Source organism: Panicum hallii, chromosome 2 (genome assembly GCF_002211085.1).
Source record: "Panicum hallii strain FIL2 chromosome 2, PHallii_v3.1, whole genome shotgun sequence".
NCBI lineage: Eukaryota > Viridiplantae > Streptophyta > Magnoliopsida > Poales > Poaceae > Panicum > Panicum hallii.
In genome coordinates, this window is record NC_038043.1 from 396486 (window position 1) to 424135 (window position 27650).

A 27650-nucleotide genomic window follows, 5' to 3' on the forward strand; every position below is an offset into this window, starting at 1 on the left:
ATCATACAAGTGCTGAAGGATCGAGGACTCGGTTATCTTTTGCCATCTGCCATTCTGCAAATCCTAATATTTTGTTATTCATGTGAACTTTGAGAATGGTCGTTCTCATTATTATGAGGGAAGAGTTAGCAATTTCTCCGTGATACCAGGGGCCAAACAGCAAAAAAGCACCAACAAATTACAGCAGAGCAAAAGAGGCGCAATAGAAAACCTGAAACAGCGAGGGACCTGCGCGTAAAAAGCGAACAGGCCAGAAGACAGGCAGAGCCCCAAATCGCACATCCTCCCCACCTCTTGCTGCTTCGTTCGTTTACCCACCGCGCCGGCCGCCGGCGACCGAGCGCCGCCGCCATGTCCTCCGAGCGCGCCGAGCTCGCGCGCCTCTGCAGCACCCGCAACTGGTCCAAGGCCATCCGCCTCCTCGACTCCATCCTCGCGCGATCCCCCTCCTCCATCCACGACCTCTGGTATGGCACGCTCCTCCCCGATCCGCGGGATCCCCCCGATCTGCTCTACCGCCTCCGCCTCCCTGACCCCGCCGGATTCGCTCGCAGCAACCGGGCCTTCTGCTACTCCCACCTCGAGCTCCACAAGCACGTCGTCAAGGACTGCGACCGCGCGCTGCAGCTCAACCCCGCCCTGCTCCAGGCCTACGTCCTCAAAGGTTTGCTTCCGCTCCTGTTAGCCTTTTCTTCCTCTGCGGCTTGGCGTAGTTCGGTTGGGGTTGGTGGTGGGGGATTATGTTTGGCTCTGCACCAGTCTACCACATGTACTTTAAGTGTAATTCTCTGTTGTTAGCTCAGGAATACCGTTCTGGGTGCCTTCAATGAATTACTGTTTCCAGATAGTGTGTAGATACACTGTGAATCACATGAGTACCATTTTTCTTTTTCAACCAAGCATTTCCCATTTTCTTATTAATGAAAATAACAAGTTTCAGCTTCCAACTCGTGGGTCCCAGATACCTTTGAAACTCCTTCCTAGGTAGAAATTCCCGAATGCTTTTCCAACTCGACGCAAAGATAAGACTGTCCTACCGCTAGCTTTTTTTTTAAACACACCCTTTTTTCTGGTAATGCAACATGAATCCCTGAATGGTGCTCTATCCCTGCAATGTGGATATCATTCTGAAGCAAATGTTACCCGTAACTTTTACACCGCTGTTGTGTTTTGTTACCAGGCAAGGCACTGACTGCATTAGATAAGAAAGAGGATGCTCTGCTTGTTTGGAAGCAAGGATATGAAATTGCTGTCCGTGACACAACGGACTTGAAACAGTTGCTTGAGTTGGAAGAATTGGTTTCTTCTGTTAAAATTTGCGAGACAACTGAGTCTCCAGACCATGTCATGGATGCATCACCTTGTGATACCAAAGTTGTTATCTCAGAAGATCGTGTTGTAGACAAGTCGGCCACTGCAACTACTATGGCTGATACGAAAACTGTTGTCTGTGAAGAGGCCATTGGTAATTCCAAAGTTTCATCAAATGGTGATGCCAAGTTGCCGAATCATAATAACAAAGTGGAAAATAATAAAGTTTCTACCAGTCCAGTGAAAGACAGCACAGGGAATCAAGCACCCAAGAAGCCCGCCAAGCAAGATAAGAAAAACAAAGCAAAAGCAGTGAAAGAAATAAATGGCCGAGCTGAAGGTGCGGCCAACAGAACAAGTTCTGATGAAAGTGAAACCACATCGCTAGAACAAACACTCTTTGCTACGAAAATTTCAAAGTCATCAAAATCCATAAGCTTGGATTTCCGACTTTCAAGAGGAATTGCACAGGTTTGTTCCAATTATTCAGTATAATGACATCTGTTGTAGCTTCTAAGGGAATCTTACTTTAAAAATATATTGTAGTTAATACCCTCATCAAACATCTAAAAGCTTGTCAAGGCTGTATTTTGAATTCTTGCTTCAAAATGGTTTTATGCCTGACAAAAAATATTCCGGAAGGTGCTGAAAATATACAGAAAGAGATGCTATACTATTATCTTAAATAATGGCTGAATTACATCTTTTCAGGTTAACGAAGGAAGGTATGACCAAGCGATATCCATCTTTGATCAGGTTTTGAGCTATTACCATGATCATTGTTTCATTATGCCTAAGCACAGAGGGAACCTGACAATTTGCCATTGACCATTTAGATATTGCGAGAAACTCCTACCTATCCTGAGGCACTGATTGGAAGGGGCACAGCTTATGCATTTCAAAGAGAATTGGATTCTGCTATTTCTGATTTCACCAAGGTAGAAATTTAAATATTGAGTACGTCTCCTGTGTCTGATTGTCTGTTGTGTAAAGTGTAAAGTGGCATTACTTTGCTTGCAGGCTATACAATCTAACCCATCGGCTGGGGAGGCATGGAAGCGACGGGGACAAGCTCGCGCTGCTTTAGGAGAGTTCAAGGAGGTACACTTTCTCTATTGTCTAAATTTCAGAACTTGCATTGATTGATTCAACAAAATTAAAGCCTATATGTAGTCAGTGAGAAGAAAAAAGATAATACAGATCATCTAGCAACTCATTTTCAAACATGTAGTTATATTACATTTGGATCCTTTACTTTTCAGGCCATTGAGGACTTGACTAAAGCATTGGAATTTGAACCAAATTCTCCTGATATTTTACATGAAAGAGGTTATTCACTTACTCTTGTACTCATGATTGAATTCCTATCACCAGTGATGCTGCTTCTCATACAAGTCCTTATGCTCACTTCATGTATTTTTAGTAATAAAACTGTATGGCTATGCTGCTAGAGCATGCCATCTACTCATTATTCTGATAGCATATCCTGTCCTGTGATAGGAATTGTGAACTTCAAATTCAAGGACTACAACTCTGCACTTGAAGATCTTTCAACATGTGTGAAGCGTGACAAGAAGAACAGCTCTGCTCACACTTATTTAGTAAGTAAATGTTTTTTCCGCTGAGTATTTCTTTTATTATTCCCTAGTTGGTTCTCCGCAACCTTCAAAGTCCTTTGTCCTATAATCAGATGGGAATACTTTCACAGTTGCACACACCCTTGCCCTTCCAAAAAAAGGCCATTTCAGCTAGAATCCTTTTCCTTATAATTCATTGTCAAAGTATGTTATTTGAGTTATCAAATTGATGAGACAATAGAACAACATCAGCAGCAGCAGAAAGCCTTTTAGTCTCAAGCAAGTTAGGTAGATTAGAGATGAAGCCCAACAAGAGCTATCGATAAACAGGATGAAAGAGTGAACAAGGTATTAATAACAATTAAAAAAATCATGGTGAATTTTGTTCAAGACCATGCAAATAGTTTTGTGTTCAAGACCATGGTGAATTTTGAACAAGGTAATAACATTTAGTGTTGGATTTTGTTAGTTTTGAGGCAGTTACTAATCTTGCTTTGCTTATGAACTCGTAAATGGTTTGCTACTATTGTGTAGAATAATGTCCTCTTATTATTATAGGGTCTTACTCTTTCAGTACTTGGAGAGTACAAACGTGCTGAAGATGAGCATCTTGTTGGTATAAAGTATGACGAGAGTTTCCTGGACTGTTGGGCTCACCTTGCTCAGGTAAATTCCGTTTTCTCGGACACCACACAGTGTGCATTGGCATGGGCTTTTTTCCCTTGTCACATATATCTGCTGTACACTTTGCACATGTTTACTTTCATCACAAACTATATGAAAGCCACAAAAAAAACAACACAGGAACACATAGTTTTAGGTGTTTTTGTTTGCTTGTGTGTTTATTTGTTTTTTGTGGGTGGTGATGGGTTTGTGTGCGCGTGTTCTTTTTTTTGGGGATGGGGGGTATTGTTCAACATCAGTATTAGTTCAGCTTTTACGAAAATCGCTTGTGTATTGTTTATGTGAAGATCATAGTTTGCATTATTGTGGTTAAGTTTTCAAACTACTGGGTGTCCATTGGACTGCTAACCTCTGTGGCTTACTAGATGATTTTGCTCTGTAGACACAAAAATTGATTGAGAATGTAGCAGATCTCTTAGATAAAATCTAGTGAACATCAATGTTATTTACTTCCCCAGGATGTCTCATGTTTTGAGAAGAGGGGTCACATACTGGTCGTGGTCTATTGGTACCTTGAATGGGCTTTAGCATAGGTTTATTACCTTGTTTAGACTGTAACGAAGCGTCTGCTTGTACTTTTGTACTACTAAACTCTTCTGGGGCAGCTGACTTATTGCCATTGTCGTTTCTTGTGCCGCAGCTTTATCTTGATTTGGCTTATCCAGAAAAGTTGTTGAATTGCCTTGAGAAAGCTATTCAAATTGATTCAAGGTAAACTATTGTTTTTGTCATCCACCCAACTGGATTTTATAAAATCTATTTAGTCAATTATTTAATTTATTTGATTATTTCCTAGGTTTGCAAAGGCATACCATCTTCGTGGAATTCTCTACCATGGAATGGGTCGACATAGGTATCCTTTTAGTTTTTGCTGATTCTTGTTTCTCGTTTATGTCATAGAGATGCCTTCTCCGGGCACTAACATATGACACTGTTTAAATGGTGAAACATATTAAGTTGTTTTACTTCTCTGCTGCCTGTTTACTGTTAGGCCTTTGCTTAGTTGGTATAATTGTATCGGCATTTTTTAGTCACCACATCCTAATGTTCAAAATGGAATCAGGTGCCATTTTTCTTGCGCACTTATGGTTGCTGGTGTGGTACATGATTTCCTATAGGAGTCCTGTTTTCAATGCAACTGCAATGCTTTGCATTTTTTCGTGCTGAAACATTTGGTTTTTAGGTATTAGATACAGGGCACAACACTAATTGGAGCCCAAGTGGGATCTTGTAACACAGACACCACTATCTTGGGTTCTATACTTCTATATTATTTACTCTTCATGATTGGCATCTTGAAATTCTTTCTTTCCTACGTGGAGGCTCTACATTATCTTATAATACATGCCCAAGCTAGTCCTCCCATCCCAGATTGATTCTTCCTTGCTTAGTATTAATATCTACAGTTTTGCTTGTACTACTATTCAAGTGCTCATCTCAAATGCTGAATTGTTACCTTTCTAAGATGATCCTTCACCTTCTTTTTTTTTTGCAGGAGTGCTATTAAAGAGCTATCAATTGCTTTGACGTATGAGGGTTCAAGTATAGAGTGCCTATACTTGCGTGCCTCATGCCATCATGCAATTGGAGAATATAAAGCTGCAGTACGTCACCATCTGAGTTGGTGGATTAGCATATGTTAATACCTTCACTTGAGACGATAAGGATCTATCTAGTATTGTTTGTATTATTGGTTGCATACATCTATATCATCATGCTACTTTTCTCTTGTTCTAAGTAGCAGCATGTAGCCAATGTTTTCAGGTGACTTTGTTTTGTCATGATGTTTATATATTTACTTTTTATTTCTTTTGTTATGAAGATAAAAGATTATGATGATGTTCTCGATTTGGAACTTGATTCCATGGATAAGTTTGTGTTGCAATGTTTGGCCTTCTATCAGGTATGTAATTTTCCCCCCTTTTAATCCTTTTCTGTGGAGCTTGTTCTTTGTTTCAGAAGTCAAAACCATGTACTTATGTGATGAATTTCAAAGCCATTTAAGAACATGCCGAAATAATTGCTTTCTGTCAATGTCACATCACTAACTGGGTAAAAAGATGCCCCAAGCTGCAAAACCCTAGTTTCTGTTTTTTACCATGAATTGTGATCCTGTAGAATTGCAGGATTAGATGCGTATAATATTACACTTGCTGTAGCCATGTTGAGCTTCGTTTTTATGGAGCCAACTTTTTATTTATGTAGGTGATTATATTATCTTTTGGGTAGACTTACCTGCTGTTTTATTACAATGACTAGTATGATCAACTATTGACATTTGTTGGCTCTTCCCTCAGCTCCAGGATCTCTTATTAAATGCAGACCCTTCTTTATCTGTGGCTTGCTATTTCGCGGACTTCACTTACTGTCCTAATTTATAATCATCTTATCGTTTCTTTGCTATTAATCATGGTTCTTGTACCTGGTTCTTCTTGCAGAAGGAAATGGCTCTGTATATTGCTTCAAAGGCCAATTTAGAGTTCTCTCAGTTCAACATTGATGACGATGTTGACCCACTATTTAAGGTTCAAACCATCTTGTATGCCTGTTGCCTTTGTTTTGTGATGCTTGGAACTTATACAGAGCTTCTATATGGAGTACAGGAATATTGGTGCAAACGACTACACCCCAAAAATGTGGCTGAAAAGGTTTATCGCCAGCCACCATTGCGAATCTCATTAAGAAGTGGGCGCCTTAACAAGCAAGACTTCAAATTCACAAAGCATCAAACCACCCTTCTTCTAGCTGCAGATTCAATTGGGAAGAAGATTCAATACAATTGTCGTGGCTTCTTACCAAATCAACGCCAGGTATCACTCTTGTAACTTTACATTTTCTTATTGCTTCGCATCATCAAATTATCCAGTATTTAATTGTTCAGCTTCTCTAAATAGAAGAGTGCTGCACCACAGCCTCAATTCCTGTAATTATTTGAAACTCTGAATTATTTAATGATTAAAATTAAGGATGGTATAGATGTGCACCTAAAATTTTCTATGAATTCAGTGTGACGTTATTTGAGAGGTTGATGACAGCTGATATGGTAAAGCATCGATGTATACAAAAGAGAAGTATCTTGTGAAGGTTGCCTTGCTTTTTTTTTTGTTTATATATTTAAGGAAGTCGTGGTGAGTTGTTCTACTCTGTTACTGTGGGTGATTGTGTAGAACATTTTTATTGAGGATAGGATAAATAAAGCTTGCTGGGAGAATGTACATATATTATTTTTTTGAGGCTCATTTCTTATCTGGACAAGTTTTGATGAATGGCCTTTGTCATCTGCTATCAGCTGCTTGTCTAGACATGCAGTTCTGGACTGCATAATGGTGGCTAGTGATGCACTTGGCTAAATGCTTCTTTCCCATCATGGTATGCATATTAGCGTTTATACCAGAGGGCCCCACAGCTTCAGAATTGTGGAATGTCCGAGTCCTGTACATTGGTTGTTTCAGTTGTACTTACAGCTCCTAATTGCCATTTTGTGCATTTATAATATTTTTTGTTCTGATACTTCTGTTCTATTGGTAAATTGTGGTTGAAAGTTCCCTGCTTTGCTAACATTCTATTTTCCTTTTGTAGTACCGCATGGCCGGGTTGGCTGCTATTGAGATTGCTCAGAAAGTCTCCAAGGCTTGGCGCTTTCTGAGGAATCCAAAGAACATCGCAAAATTAGTAAGGAGAAGGGATAAGCTTAACATGAGCCAGAACAGGGGAGGTTATTGTAGCACCAGCACTTTGTCTGGATCACCAACGTCTAGCCCAAATGAAGACAGGGTCTTCTCTGGGATCTCTCTCTCCTGGCAGGATGTCTATAACATTGCTGTTAAGTGGAGACAAATTTCTGAACCTTGTGATCCAGTTGTTTGGGTCAATAAGCTGAGGTGAGCTAATTGCTTTTACAGTGAATAAATTGTTTAACTATTTTCTTGCTAAACTTTTCTTTCTGTTTTACCAGTGAAGAGTTCAATTCTGGATTTGGTTCTCATACCCCAATGCTTCTTGGTCAAGCAAAAGTTGTTCGGTACTATCCATATTACCAAAGGTTGTATGATTTTCATCATAAACTCTGCTATTTGGTTATTTATAGTCAGTAATGGTCTGCCTACCGCAATTTGCTGGGACTAAAAGGCTAATTTGTGTTGTCGTCATTGTATAGTCACTAATGGCCTTAATTTCTCACGTATACAGAGTTTTGGAAGCTGCAAAGAACATAATGCTTGACTTGAAGTATGTGAATAATGCAGAGGACCGTGCAATTTTTCTTACAGATATTGAAAAGTTGAAGAAGGTAAGCCAGTCTGTCGAGTGCCATGAGATCATGGTCATAGCAGTCTCCTTCATTTAGGGTGTTCATGTAATTCTGAAATGTTGAGATTAGTGATTACTAGAAAAAAAAACTAATTGACCTCTTCTTTCTAGCATGATTCAAAACAGATTTGCCACATCAGGGTGGTATAGTATCTGTTTATTTGCTCCATTAGATCTATATCTTGCTGTACCTCAGGGGCTGATTATGTGTTAAGATAGCTTGGAGTTGGTCGATTCTCATAGTATTTGTTATCATAGTATTTTGTTCTCATGAGAATTACTCCTGCAGATAGAGGTTGCATCGTCATGCTCAGATTTGTACCATGTAGTTGGTGAGACCTATTGGGTTGCTACAAGATGTGACAGTATGGCGTTTCAGGGGTAACTAACTCAACTTACCTACATCAGACTGCAGCTAAAGTACTTAAAAAAACAGTATGCACTATCCTTGTGCTTGGATACTAACACAACATGTGCTCTTTCAGGAGGCGTCTTGAAGGGACAAGAATTACCACTCAAAACATGCAAGTTGTCTAGACACCATTTTGTTGCTCTTTCGCTATATTCTGCTGCTATCCAGCTTACTTGTGTTGATGGTATTGCAGGGGCAAGACAGGATTTGACTTTGCAATACGAACACCTTGCACACCATCGAGATGGGAGGAGTATGATGAAGAAATGACCGCAGCCTGGGAGGTACAATTTTGATTTATTAGAAAGTTGCTTATGAATTTTTGGTAAGAATTGGAGAAGGCTTGATGTGGGAACCCAAAATGTGGTATTCTCTTCTTCGATCACATTTCTAGTACCTCAAACAGTTGCTGTGGAAAGAGTTTACACTTGGATAATAGTTAGAGTCTATGAAAAACCTTAGACCTTTGTGGTGACCTTGTGATCTGCAGGCCATTTGTGAAGCATATTGCAATGACACAAACCCCACACGTGACCCCGGCACGCTTGATGCTGTGAAGGACGCGATATTGCGAATGACATATTACTGGTAACGATTGCAACTTCTACTCTCCCTCCCTTTCACTCCAACAAATTTCCAATCCATGTGGGGGCTCTTTGCAGGTACAATTTTATGCCTCTTTCGAGAGGATCGGCTGTTGTTGGCTACATAGTGCTGCTAGGTTTATTCCTGGCAGCAAACATGGATGTTACTACCAGCATTCCACCCGATGCCCAAGTTGATTGGGAGGCAATTCTGTCACCGGATCCTGAAACATTCGTTGACGCAGTCAAGCCTTGGCTGTACCCATCCATAAAAATAAGCAGGTGCTTGAAAGATTACACGGATGTCAGTTGCGCTTTTAGTACAACAGGATCCGTTGTGGCAGCACTAACTTCTGTTGACCCATAGGTTACAGAATAAATTTGAGCAAATGTTATAGGTTGCTTCAGTTGCTGTTTGACCATACCTCAGCTTTGCCTAGATTGTCGGAGACTTTCGGTTTGCTTTCAGTTTGTATGCTTCAGAGTTGTATACAAGTGTGCTGTAATGTTGTACGTTGTAACTTATAAAGAATAAGATCATCCATTTTCATTGGAACAAGGTTTGTGTAATAAACACCAATAATAATTCTTGAAACGTTTGCACAAAGAAAGTCTCGGCGAATGTATTGGACGACTCGTGTTCTTGTACGAGTACCTGGTTCATTTATTTTTGACATAGCAGTATATATAAAAAGGAAACCTGGAAACTGTTATCGACCGTGAGAGCGGTTCGAATACACGTAAGAAAAATGAACAATTGCCGAATTCAGCTCAACTCAAAGGTACCTTGCCACTCAACTCAAGTACCTTGCCTACTGATGAGCAAGAAATATGGTTTCCATTACTGATAACCTAACCTTGACCCTAGACGCGAGCAAGGCAGACCCAGAAGGCAATGACGCCCGCGACTAGGATGGCCACCAGGCAGGCCACAAGAGCCCCTGCCCACCAGAGGGGAACGGCGAGGCAGTAGAAGCCGACGTTGACGAGCGCTTGGAAGAGGTGCATGATGCCGAACACCACCGTGACCAGCGCCGGCGGCACGCCTCCCAACGCTATGGCCAGCGCCCGCCACGGGGCGATGGCGGGCAGGTCTTTGTAGAAGGCGTACACAAAAGCTGCGGTGCTGCCGACGACGAGGCATGGCAGGAAGACGGCCACCACCCACAGCCCCGGACGAGCAAGCCTCGTCTCGTCCCCGACCGTCGGCGAAGACGGCGACGACATCATTGCCCATCGCAAAATCCCGCCTCCTGCAGCTCCACTTGCCTGCCCGTCCGTGCGTACGGCAGAGGGGGCGGCGGCGGCATCGCCGTCGATGGCCGTGGTGATGGCTTTTGCACCGGGATGACGAAATTCTCTCCGGATAAACCTGTTTCTGTTCTTCTTTTCACCTTCCTTTCACGACAATATATATACACTGAGCAACAACCGTTGGAAATATTAGGAAGGTTATCTTCACTGTTAAAGGAAAGTTAAGGCAATAAAAAGGTGTCAAGATTTCTCCAGCCGGGTGGTGGAATACACCCGTCTAATTATAGTTCAGGATGAGTTTAGTGAAAGTCTAGAATTGCTTGATCAAAAGGCGTATGAACACGAAAAGCACATAAGGATTTAGAGTGGTTCAGACCGCCGGAGCGTAAAACCCTATGTCCACCATATGTTATATTGCTTGTGTGAACCTAAGAGGACTTCGGAGAACCTGTGAAAACTCTGTGTTCTAATATAGGCTCAAGGGGAGCACGTACACTAAACGGGGCCCCGACAGATGGACCCAACGACACATTAAATAATGTACACACTGGAGCCTTTAATACCACAGATACAGAGATCTTCCACTTCAGCTCCTTCCTGTAGTCCTCGATCGAGAAGTTGATGTGCGTATCAACAACCAGGGTATGGTCATGTGCCGCCTTACCAGCACAGTGCCTGCTGTCAATGATATGCACAATGGAAGACGTGTTGTCACTGTTGGGTCAATTTCCGCTGACAAGCGAAGGGACTATGTTGACCCGCCGCGCCGTAGCCTCCGCGCACACTGTAGCAGCTCACGCCGCAGCCTCCTGCAGCAGATCATAATTACCCTTTACTCACGCGCGCGGCGCTGTGATGTGACTACGCGCCACCTCGGTAACAGGCGGGCTTACTGTGGTGTCAGCATAACTGCCTAACGTGTCAGTGGGCAGCCCATGCCCTGTCTTGGGCACGCACACCCCACCTACCAGCATTTAATGCGGTAGTTGGGCTGGCGTCCCGCTGAAGGCTTATTGCCACCGGGCACGTGGCATAGCTGGCTTAGCAGCCGCTTCCTCTGGGGCACGTGGCGGCACCGGACCTTCTCCCCGGAGGGGAGGGAGGTCCGGGTCCCCGAGGCCGGCCCAGGTACATAGGCTCCTAGGGGTCCGGTTTCCACACATGGCGGCACCGGACCACCCCGCGGGGGTTCGGGCCCGTAGTAGCCGTTCCTGAGCGCCTTGTCATTGTGGGTACACGGAGGCGCCGGTCCTAAAAGAGTATGGGGTGAGGTCCGGAGACCGTGTCTCCAGCTGTCAGGCCCGGGCCGTACGCCCCATCACCCAAACACTTAAAGTGAGGTTACGGATAACCTCACGCCCTTCGGGTTGGACACCCTAACATGAGGTACCGCTGTCCGTATGTACCAACAAAAAGAATTAATTAAAGTCACATTTATCATCTAATCGTGCATTAGGAAGGTTATGGCCGTGATTGGCAGGCCCACCATCAAGTTTACGAAAAACTCTAATTTATACGAGTAATGCGACGGAGATGCTCTAAACTCCGATCACCGAGGGTGCTGGAGAGATGCAGAAGCAGAGTTCCCGTTCAGGACAGTGTACGTGGTCTTTATGGTTTAAGAGCTGTTCATGTTAACAGGTTAAATCTAACGACAACAGCCCCAGTGCTGTACAAACCGAGTACAACTCCATCTAATCGAATCAACTCCCCAACCTACTCTCCCCGCGCATCACCAGTAATCCCCGCAGCTGCAGGCCCCGTCGACGAAATGGTGGAACCTGTTCCTGTCCCGGAACACGATCTTCCTGCCGGTGATCTTGGACACCAGCTTCAGCACGGCGTGGCAGTCGGCGCAGGCCCGGAGGTTCTTCACGATCTTGATCGCCGCCCCCGGCGGCGTGCTGATGAGCCCGAACGCGACGGCGAGCTTCTCGCTGTGGACCGCGAGCGCCTTCTCCTTGGTGGCCTCGTCCAGGTCGTGCAGCACCAGCTCCGTCTGCGGGACGTGCCCCTGCTCCTTCACCAGGACATTCACCTCCTCCAGCTTGGCGTAGATCTCGTCGGTGCGCGGGTGGCTCGTGTCGCCGGCCACGAACTCGATGACCTGCCGCCCGATCTCGATGGCGCTGCACCCGGGTTCCTTCTGGATGCCGCTCGCCTTCATCATCGACCGCACCCGCCCCACCTCCTGCCAGTTCCCGACTGCCGCGTAGATGTTGGACAGCAGGATGTACATCCCGGAGTTGGCGAGACCGTTGGCGACGAGATAGTCGGCGATCCGCTGGCCCAGCGCCATGTTCTTGTGAAGCCGGCAGGCGGCGAGGAGCGACACCCACATGACGGCGTCAGGCTTGATCTTCATGCTCCGGACAAGATCGAATGCCTCTTCTATGAGCCCTGCTCGGCCGAGGAGGTCGACCATGCAACCGTAGTGCTCGATCTTGGGCTCAATGCCGTACTCCTGCTCCATTGACTTGAAGAACTTGCAGCCTTCGTCAACCAGCCCGGAATGGCTGCAGGCATTAAGGACGCCAATGAATGTGATGTCGGTCGGCCAGAGGCCCTGTGCCCGCAACTGATTGAACATCTCAATCGCCTTTCTGCTATGCCCGTGCATCGCATAGCCGTTGATCATGGCGTTCCACACGACGATATCCTTGTCGTGCAGGCCATCGAACACTGCAATGGCATCCTCCAAGCTCCCGCACTTATAGTACATGTCGATGAGCGCCGTGCCGACCCTGGCATTGAGCCGAACTCGAGGACTGTTCTTCACGAACGAGTGAAGCCACTTCCCGGACTCTGTCGTGCCAAGCTGCGCCACAGCGGAGAGCGCGAGCACGACCGAGACCTCGTCAGGCTCGACGCCCGACCTCAGCATCCGCCGGAACAGCCTGAGCGCCTCGTTGGGCCTCCCGTGCTGCGTGTACCCGTCGATCATGGCGTTCCAGCATATGAAGTCCTTCTTGGGCAAGCCGTCGAACAGGCTGCGCGCGTCGTCGAGCGCGCCCATCTTGGCGTAGCAGGTGAGCATGGCCGTCACGGACACGACGTGCGGGTCCGGCAGCATCAGGTCGAACAGCGCGCGCGCCGCCGCGGAGTCCCCCGCCCGCGCGTACATGCCGAGGAGCGCGGTGGCGACGTAGGAGTCGCCGGAGAGCGCCAGCTTGACGGCGTAGCCATGCAGCGCCCGGCCGACCGCGAGGCCGCCGCGGCCGTTGCAGGCGGGGAGGGAGGTGGACAGGGTATGCGTGGTGGGGAGGAGGCCCTGGGACAGCATGTCGGAGAGGAGCGCGAGCGCGGCGAGGTGGAGGCCGCGGGAGGAGTGCGCGTGGATGGTGGAGGTATAGAAGACGGCGGTCGGGTCCGGCGAACGCCGGAGGAGCGCGACGGCGAGGTCAAGGCGGCCGGACGCGGCGTACGCGCGCTGGAGGCGGAAGTCGACGGCTTTGTCGCGGTCGACGCCGGCGCGCACGGCCGCGGCGTGGAGCTCGGAGGCGCGGCGCGCGGACGCGCAGCCCGCCAGGAGCGCCGCCGCGAGGTCTGCCGTGAGCGTGGCATGCTGGCCACCGGCGGACGAGTATCTGGTCGGGGCGGGGGAGGGGAGCACGGCACCGGCGGCGGCGGCGGACATGGGAAGCCGACGCGGCGAGGTGGGAGCTGCTCGCTGGACTGTATCTTATCTTCAGTTCTTCACCGAGCGCAGCAGCAGCAAGCGATATTTGTGAAAGGCGCCAAATCCTTCAGTTCTTCAGTTGTTTAGAAGATAATAAATTTTTTTCTTATTGAGAATATAAATTAATAAAAATTTATATGGTGAAAAAAATCCAAGTTTACGGATGAACTTTCAGCGTGTATTATGTCCAGTCTGATGCAAACTTACAGAACAGAGAATACGAAATGAAAACGCGAGTCACGTATAATAGTGTCAAAAACATGGGGATTCTGTTAAGACCATCTGCAGCCCATCCCTGTATCTCGTTTCGGTATCCTTTGGCGGAACGATTTAGCGAAAAAAAGTCCGCAGCCGGTTCCGCCACGGTCTCCGCTACGCTGGAGTAGACTCCCGGTTCCGGCAAATACAGCGGAATCCTTTCGTTCCTCCATCGGTCCATCCCCTGTTGCGACGTCGTCTCTCTCCCCCAGCCAAGTATCTCGCGCGCTCGGCTGGAAGGGCGAAGGCGGAGGCGGAGCGCGGGCGAGGAGGTCCAATCTTGGCGACTCTCCGGTTGGGCGCCCTGGAGAGGAAGACGGCGTGCAAGGCGACGGCAGCGGGAGGCGCTGCAAGCCTGGAGGAGCCATGTCCTCTTCGTAGATCTGAGGAGTGCGGCGGCGGAGGAGGGAGCGGGGCTGTCCCGGCCTACGAAGGGAAGGCGAGAGAGGAGAGCTCGCCTGAGAAGAAGTTGCCGGTGCCGTCCGTGCAGGCTGGGAAGCGGCGGCGGCCAGATCCAGGCGGATCCCGTACCTCGTCGGACGAGAGCTCCACCGGCCATTTAGAGCGGGGGCGACGAAGCCGCAGGTGCGTTTTTCCTTCTCTGTGTGTTCGTTGTTCTCCTCCATGGCTCAAATCCGATGGCATGCATTTTGACTAGGGTTAGATGCCGCCGCCACAGTGTATTTGGTTGCATGCCGATCTGGTAGGACATGGAACTGTATCTGGTCTGCTTGAATCGTGTGTAGGAACCGACGCTTGGATAGATGAACATCTTGTTAGTTTTGCCAATTTGAAACAAGCATGTCGAAGTTGTTTGCTCATATTAAAAGAATAAAAGTAGTGTATTTGCTATACGAATCTGTAGAAAATGAATGGACGATTGTACGTTTCTTTGAATAGGCTTGAAGTTGGATTTGTTCCCACATTTTCAGGATGGACCCAACCCAATTCCAGCAGCCTGATGGAAATAAGCATGGTGGCAATCCTCCGTACCAAGGCGGCTTGAACCCGTACATGTTTATGTACTAGACCGGCCCAAGTGCTTGGAACCCCAATCAGGTCATGCATCCGGGAATGCCTCCCATGACTGCAGCAGGTATGTTTCCCATGACTGCAGCAGGTATGCCTCCACCCAATGCTGGAGGTATGCATCCACACATGTCACCACAATTGCAGCCTTCAGCAAATGTAGATGAAATGCACAATCCAACGGATGACGAGGTAGAGGAGGTAGCAATTGTTGGTGGTCCATCAAATGGAGGTAGGAAAAGAGGGGGGCAGTAATACCAAATTGGCCAACTTTGCAGTAGAGGAAGATGTCAACATTGTGAGGTCATGGCTAGAGATAAGTTGTGACCCAATTATGAACACTGGCCAGAAGAGAGACAACTTCTGGGATCGTGTTATGAAACAATACAATGGGAGGCGGGGTTCATTCCCAAAAAGGACGTTGAGGTCTGTCCAGTCTCGCTGGGATAAGATCAAACAAGAAGCAACGAAGTTCGCTGGGTACGTGGCAAAGGCTATTCGGGATGACGCTAGTGGGACATCGGACGCTGATAAGGTACGCCATTGTTTGTGATTGCTGCGATCGGTGCTCGATTGTTGATGTAATTTCAGTTCTATTTATTGTTAATGTTCTGTGACTCCTATGTCCACTTGCAGACAACCTTAGCAGCATCCGACTTTGCTGCTATTGAGGGATACAATTTTCAGTTCATGCATTGCTGGGACCTGATGAAGGATGAGCCCAAATGGCAAGACGTAAAGCAGAGAAGTTCGAAAACAGTTGGTTCTAACACTATTGACTTGGATGGGGATGAGGCATCACCAGCAGGCACCGGCAAGAGGCCAATTGGCAGGGATGCAGCAAAAGCTTGCAAGAAGAAGTGTCCATCTGGATCGACATCATCTTCGGAATACGCTTCCAATCTGCAAGACCTCTCATTGCAGAGGATGACAATGTGGCAAGAAGAAAATTCAAAGAAAGTAAACCGCTTTGACCATCTTGCAAGTATTAAAGAAAAAAGGTTCGATGAGACGCGTGAACACAACAAGTCCATCCTACAGCTTGAGGAGGAGAAGATAAAGATCATGCGCGACAAACTCAATATGCAGATGCAAGAGAAGGAGAGGGAGAGACTTGAAAGAGAGAAGCAAGAAGATGAGAGGATTCTTAAGGTGGACCTTGATTCTTGCGCACCTGAGCTTCGCATGTATTACGAGGCGCTTCGTGAGGAGATACTGCACAAGGTGTCAGCAAGAAGGCAGAGGAGCCGCCAAGTGTGAACTATCAATTATTTGTTGTAAGTCTTGAACTATCATTTATTTATTTGTGTGTTGTAAGTCTTGAACTATTTATTTGTTGTAAGTCTTGAACTATCATTTATTTATTTGTGTGTTGTAAGTCTTGAATTATTTATTTGTTGTAAGTTTTGAACTATTTATTTGTTGTAAGTCTTGATCAGTTTATTTTAGATTTGAACAGTGAGATTTATCTGGTGCGCCCTCTTGTGAGTGCAATACAAGATAATACACATTTTTATTTAATTGCCATACAAGCTGACCTTACAAACTGGATATACAAACTGGACATACAAACTGGACATACAAACTGACCCTTACAAACTTGACATACGAACGTATAATGATCGCTAGAGAGTACACATCCTTAGAATACAATTATTCATTACACATACAAATAAGCATACGCATGCTACTCTGCATTGACTCCCAACCTTGCCCACTGGTGCTCAATGAGATCGTACTGCAGTTGGTCGTGTGCAGTCCTGTTCCGGAGCCTGTGGTGTGCCTGAATGAACTCGTTCCTTTCTTGAGTGTTGCGGTATGGGACGGCAAGCTGTCCTACTCGATCGAAGCACCTGGCCCTTCATCTTCGACAATCATGTTGTACATTATTATACATGCCTGCATGATGTCACTAAGATTAGCACGATCCCAACCGTATGCTGGCCCACGCAACACACCCCACCTTGCTTGGAGGACACCAAACGCCCGTTCAATGTCCTTTCGGGCTCCTTCTTGGCACTTAGCAAAGTGCTTGGTCTTTGTCTCCATAGGGTGGCGAACGGTCTTAACAAAAGTTGGCCATTCTGGGTAAATCCCATCGGCAAGGTAGTACCCCATATTATATGTGTTCCCGTTAACAGCAAATGAAACCTGAGTCGCCTGGCCTTGGACGTACGATGAGAACACGGGAGACCTATGAAGCACATTAATATCGTTGCAAGTACCTGGCATACCAAAGTAAGCATGCCAGATGTGAAGATCCTTAGAAGCAACTGCCTCTAGGATCATGGTTGGATGTTTACCGCGACCTGTAAACATCCCTCTCCATCCAATTGGGCAGTTCTTCCACTCCCAATGCATGCAATCGATGCTACCTAACATCCCTGGAAACCCACGGTCCTCGCCAATCTGCAGTAGCCTAGCAACATCATTTGTATTTGGGGCACGTAGGTAGTAATCCCCAAATACTTTGACGACAACCGCACAGAAGTGCTGTAGAGCTTGACGAGCTGTGGACTCACCAATACGCACATACTCATCTACTGCGTCAGACGGCAAGCCATAAGCAAGAATTCGTAGGGATGCAACGACCTTCTGAAGACCCGTCAAGGGTGTCTGATGTAGTGCGTCGTATTTGTACATGAAGTATGGGTCGACGGCCGTGACGGCTTCGACTAGGCGCTCCACCACATGTCGTCGCATCCGGAACCTGCAAATCAAAATGTCTTCATATGTTCACGAATCATATAGAATGATAAGTTTGGTATTTTGTCCATACCTTCTACGAAACTGAAAATCGTTGTACACAGGCTTCTCGCAGAAGTAGTCCAGGCGGATCCTCATATCCCCGGAACCATGGTCTCATGGCCGGATTTCTTTGGGGGGCTTGTTATTCCTACGACGAGATCCTTCGGCCTCCTCTATGGAGACCAACTCAAGCACAAGCTCGTCATCATCATCAACCATGGCGGTGAAGTCGTCCTCCTCTTCCTCCTCCATCCTCCAATACTTTGCCAACGAGCTTGAGCCAGGGTACGCAGCCATTGGATATATTGTGGTTATGAACAAGCATACATGCAAGAGAGGTTGGCGCACAATATATACTTCGCGAGTAGCCTGCAGAGAATATATTCGCTTCGTACTGGAGCACGATTGCACGAGCAGCACGTAGAGAATATATTCCCGCCGACGTGCCAAAAGTGACAGGATATGCAAGCCGATATGCAGGCCTTTGGGCACGGGCGAAATGCTGGAGTACGAGACATCCAAACGATGAAGCCATGCAACAGCCTTTGCGCACCCACGGGCGAACTGCATGCAGATTCCATGCATGCTGAGTACATATATTATTTTTTAAGTGGATGAAGGTAGTTGATAAGAAATGAATAGAATAATTGGTAGTTGGATATGGAGGAAACATTTAGAGGAATAGGAGTGCGAGAAAAGTTGGAGTAGAGTAAAGAATCTTGCTGACTAGGCTAGAATATTCTTTTAGAGGAAAAATTTGGAGGAACAGGAGTGCGGATAGCATGTTGGATCACCCAAAAATAAAATAATCAGTGTTGACCAGCAAACGTTCTGGCTAAAGGCAGTCATATTTGATCGAGTTCTCAATCTCATACGCCTGAACAGAATGCAACTGCCTTGCATCAACGAATGGGCCTGCTTCACCTGCTGGACCAGGCCACTGCACATTTCACCATAGTCAACCCTATAAACAGATATATGGGGGGCAATCTGAATTGAATAATCCGACCAATCTATATAAATCGCAATTCCCATTAATAAGTAAACCAGAGTTACACCATCCACTCAGTTCAAAAGAATTCTAGAGCTTAACCAAGTAGAAAGTAACACCTCAAGAATTCGGGGTGTGAAACCTAACCACAGATTAAACTCAAATGCCTATGTCTATGTATGTAACTCAACTAAGCTTCTCAACACTCGGCAACAGACCACAAGTATCGCAGGCGAACAACAGGACCAACGCAGCAGCTTAGTTCTTTCCCCCAATCTCCTTCAGAGCACAGATCTGTTCCTCACCCATGGCGGACATCACAGTCAGGATAATGTCCTTTCCATCATCATATCCACTCTTGATCTGCAGGGTAGCATGTAAGAGAGTTGCCGCAGAAGCAATAGAGGTGAAAGCTGTTGCGCCATCGACCAAGCTTGAGCTAGTGCACTGACCTGGGCTTGCAGATTTTCATCATTGGGAAGCTTCAGGTCATCCTTAGTGTTGCCATTCTCCGTCAAAAGGCTAACCTATAAAGTGATCTCCCTACTTGTTATAAACAGGAAGGCATTGCCAAAAGGACAGTTGAATGAAAGAAAGGCTAGGCGTTGGAAGCAAACGTACGTATCCGTCTTCAGAAATGTCAATCAGCTGATACTCAGTGCGGTCAACATGTGGAACCTGTAAGATGCAAGCAGGAAACAAAAGGTTAAAACAAATTCTATGCACTTGTAAGTTGTAACTGAATCATAATGTGAGATGTGATAGCTTACGTCACAGTTGTGAGATGAAGGAACAATATCCTCAAGCTTCTTTCCATTGAAAATGTCAATGCCGACAAAGTGGCACTTGGCATGGCCATGCTTCCCAGTCTTGGAAGTAGAGACCTCAACAACCTTTAAAAAAGAGTATACCAAAATTATCGTTAGATCAATACTTGTTGGTGCAAACATGAGCACCATGCTAACTATTGTTAGATCTAAAGAGAAGATATGGATAGCTATCAGATGTACAAACTACAAAGGAATTCATTAAAAAGGCACTCTAGTTATCATCCACAGCTCCTGGTAAGCAAACTTTGGGTAGTAAGAAATACTGATGTCCAGTATGAAAACATGTATAAGCAATCATCAAGACACTAGTGGCACAAAGTATAATGGCCTATCGAGTATCGACTCATACCAGCATAAACAGATAATAAATTCAAACATTAATTCATCCATGACGGATACTGGAACAAATAGCACCTACATATACGGATGGAAAGGTGGTGGAAGCAAAAAGAAGAACTCCTTGGAAATAGTGCCTAGTTTAACCAGCATTGCAGAACTAAACATATCATTCAGAACCGCAGAATAAACAGTGAAGGAATATTAAATCCATGGAAACATATATGAACTATCTTGCTATCTCCAAAGAACCTTGTAGGATTTTGTTGAATCATAGATATGTAACTGAAACATAAACTTAAGGTAAATACATGATATTTTAAGACGGGCATCTTGTTGATCGGCAGGGTTTATTTGTCGTCCAACCATCAAAAACCAGAAAAACTGTCTAGATAGACTGAAAGGAGGATATCCAGAACCAAAACGGGGAAACCGTCACGACGCCTAAGCAGCCCCCAAGATCACGTAATTCAGATAGAAACTTTTTTGCAGTGTAGTAGAAATCATGACAAGGCTGAAACTTTACAAAGCGCATGAAAAGATCAAAGCTTTCTACTACACTGCAAAGTCCTCTTGCGGGTGAATCTAGTGGATCCATCTAACACTTGGGAAACCTCTGAACCCGCAATTAACCTCAAGTTTCAGAGTTCACAAATCAGTACAGCAAAATAACATAGATGGCAACAAGATAGCGGTTTCTTAATCCAAAGAAAAAAAGATAGCAGTTTGTCTACAGAAGCTCTATATCCACGAACAAGAGCAATTTTCGCCGCCATTAACCCCAGGTCCCATCAAGCAGAGATGGGGGAGGCATTGGCACTGTACCTTGCAGGGGCGGTTCTTGATGACGATGTATCCGTTCTTGCGGATGGTCCCGGCCTGCTGCGGGTAGGTCTTGGAGGCGCCGGCGTCGGCCTTGGACTCGAAGTGGTGCTCCTCAGAGTCCGACATGTCCGAGAATCTTGCAGCGATCCTAGTAACACAAGAACAGCAGAAGCAGCAGCCAGAAGAAGAGCAGAGGAATATTAGAAAAACACAAACAAGCAGAGAATTGAGGAAGTTTAAGAGATGCGCATCAAGGAAAAGGCTGGTGCTCACCGGCGGAGAAGTGGGGATGCAGCAGCAGAAACGGATTCCTGGGAATATGGGACGGATTCGCGGGAGACTAGGGTTCTTGCCTTCTTGGACGCCCACGCCCCCTGCCAGATTTTTATCTGACAGGGACGTGGGGATGGACTGGGACTACGGACGTATCTCTTGATGGGCCATGACAAGCCCGTAGTTTACAGCCCACCTAGAGATATACTCCTACCGATGATGGGCCTCGATGATATGATACGTTACTGGACGGGTTCACGGGCCGGCCCGTTAAGCCCACGAATGCACGATCGATCCCCTATTCCCTCCCTCCATGAGAAAAGAAGAGCGAGAAAGACACAAGGATGGATTCCAATTTCCATGAGCAATGTCGAAAGCCATTTCGTTGAGGATCTTGACTGATTGGGTGATGGAGAGGTTCATGGCTTGCTTTCACGTGAGCCTGCAGCTGCGTCTGCGTGCTCAGAGAGACAAGGAGCGATGTGTGTGTGTGTGTGTGTGTGTGTGTAAATGACCTCCCTTTCCTCGCTGTAAAGGATGACAAGAAAATAGATGCAGGTGACAAAGAGAGATGGCCTACAGACAAGCTGCTGCTGCTGCTCAAGAAAAGCAAAGCAAAGTAGCTCCCTCACATGGCAATTGGGAAACAAGCGGATTCCACTAGTGCAACCAGCCGGACTAGAAAGGAGGTGGGAGAAGTTGAAAGCAAATAAAGGCACACTGATTAAGTGATGAGTACCAACCATATGGAGTTTATATACCTGCTAGGATTGGGTGGCATTATTGTCGGAAATGGAGGAGCAAAAGGCGCTCTCTCTCTCTCTCTCTCATATAACAGATAGTAGGTAATATTTTTTTATGCCTCAACAAGCTGTTGTATGTGAACTCATACGCTAACTCGCACCACCACACTCACATACGCACGATAGGAACTTCACGTGGCTGGGAGGTATCCGAAGTCAATAGGCTTCGCACGTGACGGGCACGTCACTCTGACCATTATGGCGCATCCACGAGTAAGGTAGCCGCAGTACCCACCTGCAGGAGAAATAAATTGGAGAAAAACTCCGGTGGAAATGGCGAGTCGAGCAGCGCTTGAACTCTCACTACCGGCAGCTTCCCAACTGGAGCCATGGCCGCCCGAGCTATACGGCTCGTTCCCAGCTGATAGTATATAGCTGGAGGATGGGAAAGGGACGTGACAACTACTAGGACTTATTTCCTGCATTTTCGCCGTTAGGAAACGTGCACATGCATGTTACACACCGTGTGTGAGTGGTATGTAGGTTGTAAATTTCCAAACTGAAATTAAAAATGCATGGGTACACGTAAGCCGTTGCTTACGAAACACTTGATCACAAAGTTAAATTAAATGTGCAACCATCGAGCTGTGAGTACTGTATGCTTGGTGGTTGGAAGGAAAGAAGGCCTTGGCCGTACGCACCTAACCAACCAGTCAACCGTCCTGGCTCCCGCCGGGTAGAAGTGATTATCGCAAAAGCACTGTTTCAGGTGCTGCATCTTGACTGAGATAGATCAGATCGATCGATCAGATGAACTAACGCCCCATATCGATGATCCATCCATCCATTACTAACCTCCGTTTGGCAATTTTGACCAAGGCACGAATACCAAGGCAATTCACCTTTTAAACATGAAATGACCAAAATACCATTTGTAAAGTTACGTTTCTACTCCTTTCGTCAAAAAAAGACTGAAAGTCTCGTTTTCCAGGGAGTCAAACAATCTCAAACTTAATCAAATTAATAAATAATTAATAATATTTATGTTACAAAATAAGTTTTATTAGATTAATCATATAATATATTTTTATATAAAATTTATTTAAAGATATAAATGTTAATACTATTTTGTATAAATTTGGTTAAATTTGAGGTTGTTTGACTTTTCGGGAAGCAAGAGTTGCATTCTTTTTGAGCTGGAGGCTGGAGGGAGTATAATATTCTTGTGAGGGTAAAACATAAAATCATGTTTCGAAAAACATGAAGTGCCAAATATTTTGAAACAAATAAAGTGGTCAAAAGTGACAAGTATTTGGAAATGGAGGTCGGTACCATTGAGTACTGTGCTACAGGTTTTGAGTTCACTGTCAGCAGCAGCATTGGAGCAGAGTGAAGAGACGTGATTTTACCGTCAGCAGCAGCAGCAGCATAGGATCTGCCGTCCGTGTTACTGACTGACAGATGAAGTAGCCGGGGATTTATATATATATATATATATATATATATATATATATATATATATATATATATATATATATATATATGCTTATAAAAGATGCAGAACTTCCTGTAGAGGGTAGGGTTCTTTGGCGTGCGCCACAAATCGAGGCAGAGGAGGAGGGTCGGTCCATCCCCTGCAGGTCTCCTTGGTGTTAAGGCAGCCAAAGCAGGGCAGGCGGCATCAACTCAGCTCGTCGTCACTCTCCTCAATCCTCACTGCCCGTCTGCCCCCACCCACCCACCCACCACTGCCCCCACTGCTGATAGATACCTCAGCTCCGCTCCTGTCTTCCTTCCTCCAGCTCACACGCGCGGCCCATCTCCCATCCATCCCAACCAACTCTCGCACACTCACACCATGGAGATGCGGCTGGCGCTGGCCCTGCTTGTGGTCGCCGTGGCGGCGTCGCAGCTGCCGCCGGCGGCGGAGGCGGCCAACTACACGGTGGGCGACGACAAGGGCTGGAACCCCGACGTGGACTACACGGCCTGGGTCAAGAAGCACAAGCCATTCTACAAGGGAGACTGGCTCAGTAAGACCATCTTCTTCTTCTTCTTCTTCTTCTTCTTTTCGGTTCAATTCAACAATGGTGGTGGCGGGATCCAAGTCCAACTATATGTCCAAGAACGAACAAGAAGAGAAGGGCGCTGACCATGGCACCTTGGCATGGTATTGCAGTCTTCGAGTACCAGACCGGGCGTGCGGACGTGGTGCAGGTGGGCGAGGTGGGCTACGACAAGTGCGACAAGGCCGGCGCCCTCACCAGCTACAGCAAGGGCACCTCCTACGCCTTCCAGCTCAAGGAGGCCAAGGACTACTACTTCATCTGCAGCTACGGCTACTGCTACTCCGGCATGAAGCTCCACGTCACCGCCAAGTCCTCCGGATCCTCCTCCGGCTCCGGCGGCAAGCAGTCCGGCGGCGGCTCCTCCTCCTCGTCCGATGATTCCTCATCTGATGATGGTTCCTCCTCTTCCGACGACTCCTCCGCATCGCCCTCGCCGTCCTCCAAGAAGGCCAAGGCCAAGTCCAGCGCCGCGCCGCCGTCCATCCTCGCCGCCACCCCCTACGCCGCCATTGCTGCCACAGGCGCCGCTGCCCTGCTCCATCTCCAAAGGATTGTGCTGTGACTCTGAATCTGATCCATCCGTCCATTCAGAGATCAGACAGAGGTCGATTATTCAGTCAGATCTTCAGTGATGTTCAGCTATGCTATAGTACCATTCTTCGTTTTGTTTTCTCTCTTCTTCCCTTCAGATCTCTAGCTGCTGCTGCTGCTGCTGCTCCTTGATTGCGTGATTATTGGTTGGTTCTTGCTTCCATTTTCCTCTTTTCTTCTCTCTCTCAACTTTTACTAGTTTTCTTTCCAAGTTTAGTTTGGTAATGCTGCTACTGTAGTAGTAATCGAGCTGTTAAGATGCAATTTTCGAACAAGGTTAGCATAATGTCAAGTGTGAAGAGCTTCATTTATTTATTTATCTAGACTGAATTATCAATCTTTATTTACTTTCAGTGTACAAATTACTCTGGTTTTTGTTCATCTAGCCGCATCCGCCTGGCCTGATAAGCAGATCGATGAGATGAGATGCATCCAGCAGCAGCAGATGCAGGACCATGTGGGCAGCCATGTGCCTCCTTTTTTTTTTTTCCATATCATATATGCTTGCTGCATCCTGCTTTGTTTGTTTACAGCTGAGCAGCAACAGCACTGCCTGTACGCTTTTCCTCACTCCTACTCCACTGACTCGCTGCCTCCTTAACAGCACGTGCTGACGTGCACCGACACCTATTGAATAATTAAAGGATTAATATTTTGATTTTTTTTGACTCATTTACTACTTTGTCTATCAAAAGGAGTTTTGTTCCTAATGGAAATTTGTCCCTATAGCTCCCCACTACAATTTAGGTTTTAACAGCATCATATCCTAGTCTACAATTTTATACTTGAAGGAATTCTCTATCATTTTTCACACATTTTGATATCTTGCATTTGCATGCCATGTGACATTGGACCAATTTAAATGCCAAGAAAAACAACAATGAACTATGTAAATCTTCGGTGTGTAGAATGAGCCAAAATCTTGATATAAGGAGGTTAAGTGTATTTTTCTTTTTATGGAAAAGAAAGAGAGTACAAAGCTAAGCCTAAGCTCCTAGCCAATTAAGGCGGCAAAGCTTTGTTACACAAAACACACCGGCATATATAGTAGAAGCACTTTTCTTAATTAAAATAATCTTGGCCGTGCAGGTGAGCCACTGAGCCTATAGTGGAAAACTTGAGAGGACGAGATTAATGGACAGTTGAAAAAAGAATTACTCCATCGGAACAGTGACATTTCTATTTGTCGGTTCCACTGCCCTTTTATTTAGGGGGTGTCGCCGTGTCGGTTCCACTACCTGCCTGCCTACCGCCGACACAGGCACGCAGCTCTTTTTTTTATGCACCGGGTTGAAATTTTATTGAAAAGATACAAAGAAAATTACATCAAACCCTTTAAACAAGCACCCCTGCAATAATGAAAAATACATTAAAGCCTAAAAGAAGTGCTCCGGTGGTCTCCGCCGCACTCTCCTCCACTGCCCGCAGTGAAGAAGCATATCAAGGATCAAGCTCGAGGCTGATACCCGTATCGACGAAGACCCTTACATTTTGAAACGCCAATAAGTTGCATGCCAAACATGATATGCGCGTGAGACACTGAACACACCGGCAGATGGGCTGAAAGCCGTCACTCCGTCGTAGAAACTGGGATCCGCCGCCTATCGTAAGACCATAACCACCAATCCGGCTGCATGAGTAGGTGCAGGACATACCTCGCAAGATAGTTACCGACGAAGATTGTGCGGTGGCCATCCTCGACTCTGGCTTCGATACCTTCACCAGAAGAACCTCGGAGTGAAAAAAACTGGTGGGTAGCTCATCTCCACTGAGAATCCCAGAACCTGCCTAAACTATATAGTATACCTGTGCGACCAGCCACGGATTGACCAGGCCCCCTCCCCCTCCGACGCTGGCGAGGGCATCGGAAGCGAGGTGCTGGTCAAATCGGCGGCGAATTGTACTCCCCACCAGTCGAGCAAAACCATCGTGAGCACATCAGATAGGTCTCGTACAGGAACAAGTTACTCGGATCCCTTTTTCTGCTTTGCTATATAGACCGGATCTATTTTCAGGGTGCTCTGTAGGCCATAAGCAGAGTAGCTTCAGGTTTCAGGGCCATTCTGCATGATACGAAACCTAAGAGAAATATTGGGTGGTGCTATGAGACAATTAATTAGGGCATGTAAAGTGCATCACCTCCCTCTCGATCTTGGCATCAGATCGACGGAGATGAAAGGACGACCCACCGCGGCTGTAATCTGAAGCCTGAAACATCAAGGAAATACCATCTTTCTTTCGTCAGAATCACAAGTTCAGAAAGCAACAGCAGCATCCCCACAAGCGCACATCTGCCCGTAAACTCAGCAGCATCACGAAATCAAGAATACAAGTTTCAGCCGGACCGTCTGATTCCAGGCAAGCAAACGCGAACGGGGCGAGGAAGGAGACGAGCAAGGAAGAAGGCGAGACGTACGGCTGAAGCCTCGCGCAGAAGAAATTGCGGATGGAGCGGTAGGTCTGTAGGCCGCGGCCGAGCTGGGCCTCCGTGGCCACGACGGAGAACCGCGCTTGATCTCGATGCAACTCCGCTTTGCGCCTGAGCCTGCGTCCGGCCGCCGGGCCGCTCGCCGCCACCGCCATTCCCCTGCCGGAGCCGGCAATACGAAAGTACACAAAACCCCCTGAAGGGCCTTCATGAATTTACACGAAACCCCCTAAATCGGATCGCGATTACTAATCGCGATCCGAATATTTTCAAATACCCCCTACTATTTTCAAAATACTCCCTATTTTCTTCCACCGCAGTCCGCCCTTCCCTTCCGACGAGGGCTCCTGCTCCCCGTCCCAGTTACCCGCCGGATCATCTTCCACTCCGCCCCCGCCGCCGCATCCCGGTCTGTTCGTTCGTCCAGGACGTTGGGCCTGCCAGAGTCTTCGTCGTCACCGCCGCCACGGACCTTCTCCTGACGAAACGCAAGCTTTCAGGGGCAACGCCATTGCTAGCCATCGTCAGCGACGAATGTTTTACCTGCGCTAGCTGTGAATGAGCACCGTTTGTCAGGAATTCAGGATTAACAGTGACAGGAGGGAAGCAAACAGTTGCAGGCTGCACGCCGTCAAGGATGGCGGGCAGAGATTGGGAGCATCAATTGATGCGTTCAGGAATTAACGCTGACCGAGTTCTTAAGCACATGGCGATCGATGA

The 27650-nt window shown here is 46.5% G+C and overlaps 5 protein-coding genes across 5 annotated transcripts; 3 read left to right on the plus strand and 2 right to left on the minus strand.

Annotated features, from left to right (window-relative positions):
• The first annotated feature begins 248 nt into the window (after positions 1–248).
• LOC112880539 (suppressor of RPS4-RLD 1) lies at positions 249–9471 on the plus strand. Its single transcript, XM_025945206.1, has 23 exons — positions 249–467; positions 555–664; positions 1181–1782; positions 2023–2067; positions 2148–2249; positions 2332–2412; positions 2574–2640; positions 2812–2912; positions 3447–3554; positions 4213–4283; positions 4369–4425; positions 5068–5176; positions 5395–5475; positions 6011–6097; positions 6176–6382; positions 7152–7453; positions 7528–7614; positions 7761–7860; positions 8170–8261; positions 8366–8404; positions 8486–8576; positions 8783–8880; positions 8955–9471. The coding sequence occupies exons 1-23, from the start codon at positions 352–354 to the stop codon at positions 9241–9243; spliced, it is 3042 nt and encodes a 1013-aa protein (XP_025800991.1). The 5' UTR covers positions 249–351; the 3' UTR covers positions 9244–9471.
• Positions 9472–11713: 2242 nt separating this feature from the next.
• LOC112879684 (pentatricopeptide repeat-containing protein ELI1, chloroplastic) lies at positions 11714–13852 on the minus strand. Its single transcript, XM_025944047.1, has one exon. It carries the CDS (start codon positions 13765–13767, stop codon positions 11863–11865), a length of 1905 nt encoding a protein of 634 aa, XP_025799832.1. The 5' UTR covers positions 13768–13852; the 3' UTR covers positions 11714–11862.
• A 229-nt stretch (positions 13853–14081) lies between these two features.
• Positions 14082–16544, plus strand: LOC112881877. Its single transcript, XM_025946779.1, has 3 exons — positions 14082–14652; positions 15000–15631; positions 15733–16544. Exons 2-3 carry the CDS (start codon positions 15323–15325, stop codon positions 16354–16356), a joined length of 933 nt encoding a protein of 310 aa, XP_025802564.1. The 5' UTR covers positions 14082–14652; positions 15000–15322; the 3' UTR covers positions 16357–16544.
• Positions 16545–18839: 2295 nt separating this feature from the next.
• On the minus strand, positions 18840–21261 carry LOC112882072 (eukaryotic translation initiation factor 5A-like). The gene is made up of 6 exons (XM_025947051.1): positions 21100–21261; positions 20827–20974; positions 19606–19728; positions 19457–19513; positions 19288–19362; positions 18840–19198 (listed from the first exon to the last, which is right to left on the minus strand). Exons 2-6 carry the CDS (start codon positions 20950–20952, stop codon positions 19094–19096), a joined length of 486 nt encoding a protein of 161 aa, XP_025802836.1. The 5' UTR covers positions 20953–20974; positions 21100–21261; the 3' UTR covers positions 18840–19093.
• A 2336-nt stretch (positions 21262–23597) lies between these two features.
• On the plus strand, positions 23598–24883 carry LOC112882071 (blue copper protein-like). The gene is made up of 2 exons (XM_025947050.1): positions 23598–23875; positions 24022–24883. Exons 1-2 carry the CDS (start codon positions 23701–23703, stop codon positions 24471–24473), a joined length of 627 nt encoding a protein of 208 aa, XP_025802835.1. The 5' UTR covers positions 23598–23700; the 3' UTR covers positions 24474–24883.
• The last annotated feature ends 2767 nt before the right edge of the window (positions 24884–27650 follow it).

What these genes read in the sequence shown, in the direction of transcription:
- LOC112882071 (XM_025947050.1), top strand. Translation starts at nt 23,701, where the DNA reads ATGGAGATGCGGCTGGCGCTGGCCCTGCTTGTGGTCGCCGTGGCGGCG. An exon ending in CTACAAGGGAGACTGGCTCA is followed by an intron (nt 23,876 to 24,021) that starts GTAAGACCATCT and finishes ATGGTATTGCAG; the next exon opens with TCTTCGAGTACCAGACCGGG.
- LOC112879684 (XM_025944047.1), bottom strand. Translation starts at nt 13,767, where the DNA reads ATGTCCGCCGCCGCCGCCGGTGCCGTGCTCCCCTCCCCCGCCCCGACC.
- LOC112881877 (XM_025946779.1), top strand. Translation starts at nt 15,323, where the DNA reads ATGGAGGTAGGAAAAGAGGGGGGCAGTAATACCAAATTGGCCAACTTT. An exon ending in GGACATCGGACGCTGATAAG is followed by an intron (nt 15,632 to 15,732) that starts GTACGCCATTGT and finishes GTCCACTTGCAG; the next exon opens with ACAACCTTAGCAGCATCCGA.
- LOC112880539 (XM_025945206.1), top strand. Translation starts at nt 352, where the DNA reads ATGTCCTCCGAGCGCGCCGAGCTCGCGCGCCTCTGCAGCACCCGCAAC. An exon ending in GCTCTGCTCACACTTATTTA is followed by an intron (nt 2,913 to 3,446) that starts GTAAGTAAATGT and finishes TTATTATTATAG; the next exon opens with GGTCTTACTCTTTCAGTACT. An exon ending in TTGGAGAATATAAAGCTGCA is followed by an intron (nt 5,177 to 5,394) that starts GTACGTCACCAT and finishes TTTGTTATGAAG; the next exon opens with ATAAAAGATTATGATGATGT.
- LOC112882072 (XM_025947051.1), bottom strand. Translation starts at nt 20,952, where the DNA reads ATGTCGGACTCTGAGGAGCACCACTTCGAGTCCAAGGCCGACGCCGGC. An exon ending in ACATTTCTGAAGACGGATAC is followed by an intron (nt 19,363 to 19,456) that starts GTACGTTTGCTT and finishes ATCACTTTATAG; the next exon opens with GTTAGCCTTTTGACGGAGAA. An exon ending in ATGAAAATCTGCAAGCCCAG is followed by an intron (nt 19,199 to 19,287) that starts GTCAGTGCACTA and finishes GCTACCCTGCAG; the next exon opens with ATCAAGAGTGGATATGATGA.